This window comes from Octopus bimaculoides, chromosome 4 (genome assembly GCF_001194135.2).
Source record: "Octopus bimaculoides isolate UCB-OBI-ISO-001 chromosome 4, ASM119413v2, whole genome shotgun sequence".
Classification (NCBI taxonomy): Eukaryota; Metazoa; Mollusca; class Cephalopoda; order Octopoda; family Octopodidae; genus Octopus; species Octopus bimaculoides.
In genome coordinates this window covers 114,239,048-114,245,323 of record NC_068984.1, presented here as the reverse complement: position 1 = coordinate 114,245,323, position 6,276 = coordinate 114,239,048, and the positions used below count along the sequence as shown (strand labels likewise).

The 6,276-nt window shown below is 33.3% G+C and overlaps 1 protein-coding gene across 7 annotated transcripts in view; it reads left to right on the top strand.

Moving 5' to 3' along the window:
• LOC106881694 (KAT8 regulatory NSL complex subunit 1) overlaps positions 1-6,276 on the top strand; it is a 103,410-nt gene that overhangs the window by 66,511 nt on the left and 30,623 nt on the right. For all 7 annotated transcript variants that reach the window (XM_052967364.1, XM_052967365.1, XM_052967360.1 and 4 more), the window contains exon 3: positions 4,180-4,961. In XM_052967364.1, coding sequence (XP_052823324.1) covers positions 4,180-4,961 — 782 coding nt within the window. The remainder of the gene's footprint in view (positions 1-4,179; positions 4,962-6,276) is intronic.

The following is a 6,276-nucleotide window of genomic DNA, read 5'->3' as shown; positions in this document are numbered from 1 at the left end:
ATATATATATATATATATATGTATAATGTAATTAAAATTCTGTTGAATTAGGTCCTTAAATTGAGGCACCTTGCTAGGTTTCTTTCAAATGATGTAAATGTTTTCATTAATCAATTAAAGGTGTTGCTTGAAATGCCTGTAATGAATTGACACCTGTACATCTTTGTTACTCATTTATATATATCGTTGATCAAACACCATTCAATTTTTTTTCTCCTTGTTTTCTCCGTATTCTTTCTGTTGAAGAGCGTAGCTCGAAACGTTAAAGACTTTCTGTATTCCCGAGCGTCAAACTAATACATCCTTTTGTTGTTTACACCACCTGTCCTCGTCTGTTGTTGTTTTTTTTCGTACATTCTCCTATATATATATTTATGTGGTAAGAAGTTTGTTTCCCTGTGTGACACTTTGGGCAAGTGTCTAATATAACCCCAGGCAACCAAAGCCTTGTAAACGAATTTGATGGACAGAAATTGAAGGATGCCCATCTTACATGTGTGTGCATTACTGTCTCCTTAGATTTTACTTCATGTAATATCCTTCATTTCCAATTTTGTGTAAAAATAAGTATGGAAACAAGGAATAATGCCATAATTTGAAACAGATGAGTGTTGGTAGGTAACAGGAAGGGCATCTAACAAGAAAATTTGTCTCAGCAAATTTCCTCTGAGCCAGGTAAGCATGGAAAAATGGACGTTAAATGTTGATTTTGTGTGTGTGTGTGTGTATACACACACACATCTTGCATGCTGTCAGGAGTTAAATGTGACAGGATCTCATGAATCCAAGACTGCATCGTGCTCTAATGCCTTCCTAATGCCAACCACTTTATTGTAATGTATGTAGTGGGTGCTTTTATTTTATTAAAAACCTTTTTTTTTAAAAAATTTATATGTAGCACCAACTCTAGTGAGGTTGCCATACAGCTTGTGTGACTAAGTTCTCTTTTGGTTAAGTTACTTTATATGTTTATATATCTAAATTTGTATAAATGTTTATGTAAAATATGTATTTATATTTGTGTATAGGCGTGAGTGTGTGTGTGTTTGTGTATAATATGGTGTTGATTAATCCTGTGTCAGCATGATTGAGCAGACAGATGATCAGTCTTTCCAGCTGTGACCACTTGTTTTTTTTTTTTAACTGTGCTGTGACCTTTACTATTTGTTGGTATGAGTGGAGGGTTGGTAGGTATTTGCCAGTTGTTTGTAGCAGGTTGAACAACCATATTGAGGTGCCTTGTTGATAATTTAAGGGTTCCTTATGAATTTTATATGTTCAAAAACACCTTGTTTCACCCCTTCATTTGTAGGGTTAATCCAACAGAAATCACTCAGAAATGTAACTAATATTTCAATAAGGAGATTTCTACAGGGATGTTTGACCTGTTTAGAATAGCAGCCAAGTCTCCCTCAACACCCCACTGTTTTAATGGGGTGATGGATTGAACATTTAGTTTTAAATAAATTATGGTCTTTGCTGAAATATCTTTGATCATACTAACCTGGGGCTTGGCAAAACTCTATCTTGTTTCTGTTTCATTCAAAATGAATAATTACTTTACAACAACAAATCACATTAATAAATCAAAAGTATACAATAATCTAAGCATTAACCTTTTTGTTATCTTATTTCTATTGAAATACATGACCTTTCAGTAATTTTTAAAAATAATGAATTTAGTAAAACAACTTTGTCGTTATTAAGTTGGTGTTTGGAACATAAATTAATATGAAATTTTAAAAAGGTTTTAGATACTTAAATGAGAAAGTTTGTATCCTAGACCAAAAGGCAGTCTCAGGTAGGTTAGTATTGAAAAGATTTATGTGCCTATGATCACACCTTATCTAGTATATATAAATCGCAGTATGTGTGTATATAATGATCAACGCATACATTTCCACAATTCTCAGCCATTTTTCACCAAACTTTATGCACACATTACCTATGTCCTAAGGATGGTCGTGCACTGTAATGTTTTGCCTAGAGCTCCTGTGTAATTGGATGTAAATGGACATAGTTTTTTTGTATGTAGAGTCTTCCATATTTTTTTGTATCTTTTTGTAAGTGAAAGGATTTTGTCTATTTTCACTGTTCACCTATGACAGTGCTTCAGTTGACTAGGAACACTGTATGTGATGAATATCCAATACCAAATACTTAATCTACATATTTAAACTGCATTAAACTTTAGTAAGCTTAGCATTACCTATTCTGAGTTACTTTAAAGATGATGTTCCCTTTCTTCTTTTCTGTTTGTGTACCTTCAAGGATGCTTATATACCCATCCGTTATCATATTTTGACCGATGTCCATTGTTTCAAATGTGTTTTAGCATTGTTGTTCTAGCCCTTTTTTAGACAACCACATATGATTCGTCCTAAAGAATCAACCTTTAAATAAGAGTTTTGTTTCCACCAGTGAAAGCTATACATATCTTTCAGAAAGCTCCATACCAGTTTAACTTTATGCAGCATTCACTGTTAATTTATGTTTAGGCTATGTGGGAAGATAGAATAAAGGGGCTTTTGTTAGCTTATCTCTCCGAAAAAATAGCTCCCTTTGCTGTTGAATAAAATAAACTTGCAGAGGGGAACTTTCAATGTCTTCCTTCAATTTCCTTACACCATTTATGTGGCTGTTACTGACAAGAAATTTTGCTTTCATGTAAAACAATTGTATTTTGTAGTCATCTGTACTCCCAAGACACTTCAGTAGCTCTTCTTTGCATCACTTGCAAACTTGTATGTTCTATGATCATTAAAATGCAACAGCCTCCACAACTAGCCTTCAATTTCATTTTTTGTTCCAAGGTTAATGGAAATCTTAGATTGCTGTGCTACTCATAAACCTTTTGGGTAGTAAAATTAGTGAAAAATTACCACCAAAGCAACTTAAACCGTACAAAGGACAGATCTGTTTGCTAGTATATGTATATGGGCATGTGTAAATACATAACAGAAAGGCATATCTATGTATGTATATCTGTTTGTCTTCTACCACCACATAACAACCAGTGTTAGTGTATTTACATCCCTGTAACTTAGTGGTGCAGCAACAGGGACAATAGAATAAGTACTAGGCTTAAAAAGAAGTCCTGAGGTTAATTTGTTCAACTAAAACCCTTTAAGGTGGTGCCCCAGCATGGCTGCAGTCAAATTACTGAAACAAAAGATAAAAGATTTTTTTTTGTGTGTGTGTGTGTGTGTGTGTGTGACTTTTGTGGCCGGGGTAGCCAAGTATCCTTCTCTATAGTAAACACCTATCTCTATTCCCCTATTATACTCTAACCTCTCACTTGGCACAAAGCTACTTCCCTACGGTTCCACTCCCTTTCTTGGCTGAAAGGTCTTTTGTCCCGCAAGTTACTCAGCAACCCCGCTGGTGTTAGTGCCATTTAAAAAAAAAAAAATGTCACTGCTGATGTCACATGAAAAAAAAAAAACACCCAGAACACTGTAAAGTGATTGGCATTAGGAAGGGTATCCAGCTATAGAAACCATGCCAAAGCAGACAATATAGCCCATCAAACTGTCAAAACATCTTGTGTAAATTTTTTTTCATGATTCAATTTTGTTACACATATCTTTATACAGTACATTGTTATAAAGACAAAAATAATGATGACACTAAAATACCTTTAATTTTAATCATGGAGATGTTGTGCACTGTTAATGCAGCTTATTCAGATAAGCATAAAATGAGAATTTCCAGTTAAATTTTCTCCATTCATGGGATTGGTTTATATAACAAAACTAACTCTCCCAGTTTTATTGGTTAGTTTTCATTTCTGTTCAATTCTCTTTCATTCAAAACCTTTTGCTATTCTGCTTATTAGAAGCACAATGCTCAGTTTTAATTAGCTGTGTAAGATCATTAGAAAAGTCTTATGCTGGATTAGTATTGTTTGTTAATCCTTCTGTATTACAGGAAAAGAAATAAAAGCTGTTTATTTATTTGGCTTTTCAGTTGTAATATAATTTTCATATTTACATTAATATATTTAATTCTTCATAATTATATGAAATTTATTGGTATTCAATTGCTTTTGCAAAAAGTATGATTCTGATTTGTTAGATATGTGAAATGAAAAAAATAGACATGAGTACACAAGTTTTGTACTTTCAAAAATTTATTATTAGTAGAATGCTGATTGTTTTTAATTTTCTTGTTTTTCAGTCATCGAAGATCTGAATGGAAATGGGCTGCTGAGCGTTCCGCCATTGCTTCACGATGGACTTGGTTACAGGCTCAAGTTTCTGATTTGGAATATCGAATACGACAGCAAAGTGATACACACAGACAAATAAGAAGTGAGAAAGGGGACTTGATATTTGAATCTCTACAAACTCAACCTGTAACATATAATTCACGGACAGGAGAAATCCTCAATCAAGAGGAAAAAAGTGGAGAGAAGAGAACAGAAAAATCTAATAAACCCTTTGTTTTTCAGTCCTCAAAATTTAATCAGTCATTAGTTAACTGCATTTTACCTCTTGGTCTGACATCACCAATGTCTAGTGGTAAAGACACTTGTCAGTCCTCAACACAGAAATCCTTAAATGGATTAATTGATAGTAACCATAATGGAAAAAGTGTTTCAACCAGTGATGTAGCTTCACCAACAGTAAAGACTGATGATAAGCTACTGTTAGAGAATTCAGAATCCTTAGCTACACCTACTGTGCCTGTTGATGTTACATGTCAGGCTGCAAGGTGTCGCCCTGTAAAAAGCTACAGAAAAAGGAAACTATTTCGAACTGCTGGTTTGCACCAGTTATATCGAAAAGCTACTCGTCTTTCAACTGTAAAATGTCATTGTTATACTCCAGTTATTCCTTGTGCTATGTGTGGAGGACGTTATAATAACACTCAAACTTTAGATCCTGACCTCATGCCTTTACATGAAAGGTTGTCACTTTTGGATCCTTCTTTTCATCCAGTTTTATCTTTTTCTCAAGGTGAGTTCCTTATTTTTTTAAAAGAAAAAAATATTTTTTGCCAACACCACAAAAGGTTCTATAGATTGAGGGAAGTTGAGTAATTCATGTTAACCAAGGCTACCTTTTTTTTTTTATTTAATTACTATTTTCAATACTTTGCCTGCCATTTGGTGACACCCATGCTATAAGACAATATGGTTGTTTATTATTTAGTGAACTGGAACAATATTTATGGTTAAAAAAATTACAAAGCACAAAATTTTATAACAATTAGACTGCTTTGTGCAAATGAAAATATGTCTCAAAAAGGGGTTTTGTAGGCAGTGTTAAACATTTGATAGAGTTTTGATTAATTATCATATTTTGAAAGTTTATCATCAAAGTAAGGTAGAAACTTTAGAATATTTCATTTTCTCCAGTGTGAATAACTCGATATTTTTGATATTAGGCATATAGATGGCAGAATCAGTAGTGTGCCTAGCAAAATATCTTGGGTTATTTGGTTATATTCTGAGTTGAAATCCTGCTCAACCCAATTTTCCTTTCAGCCTTCGATAACTACATTGTAATTGATTATATTCCTTGGAATATTTTATCTACAATAACTTAGTCTATATCAATCTATCCTGCAATGGTTTCACTACAAATAATACTGGTTTTAATAGTGAATTCATTAAGATTTTTTTTGTTGATATTTTGATATTTTACTTATAAATGCACATCAAACCAGCCTTCTCCTTTCCTAAGTAAAAATATTTTCTTAGATTTTTTTTTATATCATTTGTCATTGATATTTTAAGATAGTTGTTCCTTATTTCTTCCTGATGTCTACTATTCAAATTTTAAATTCTACTTTGCTTCAAATCCAGTATGCACTCTCATAATAAGAGAGAGAGAGAGAGTGTTATACTTTTACAAGAAAGGGATGAAAGTGACTTCAAAGTTTCAATCTACTAGCTTCTGTTGGACAGTCAACAAAGGTTAGCAGGCCAAAACTTTGCAGCCACTGTCACTTTTACCTTGTGGTATTGAGTAATTCTTCAGTTTAATGTTAAATTTTTAGTATAACTCAGCGTAAAACAAGCATTAATGTGTGTGTGTGTGTGTGTGTGTATATATATATATATATATATATAAAAACTTATTCCAACTTTATAGGTAAAATTCGGTATAATATAACACCGAGTTTCGTAATCATCATCATCATCATCGTTTAACGGCCACTTTCCATGCTAGCATGGGGTTGGACGATTTGACTGAGGACTGGTGAAACCAGATGGCTACACCAGGCTCCAATCTGATCTGGCAGAGTTTCTACAGCTGGATGCCCTTC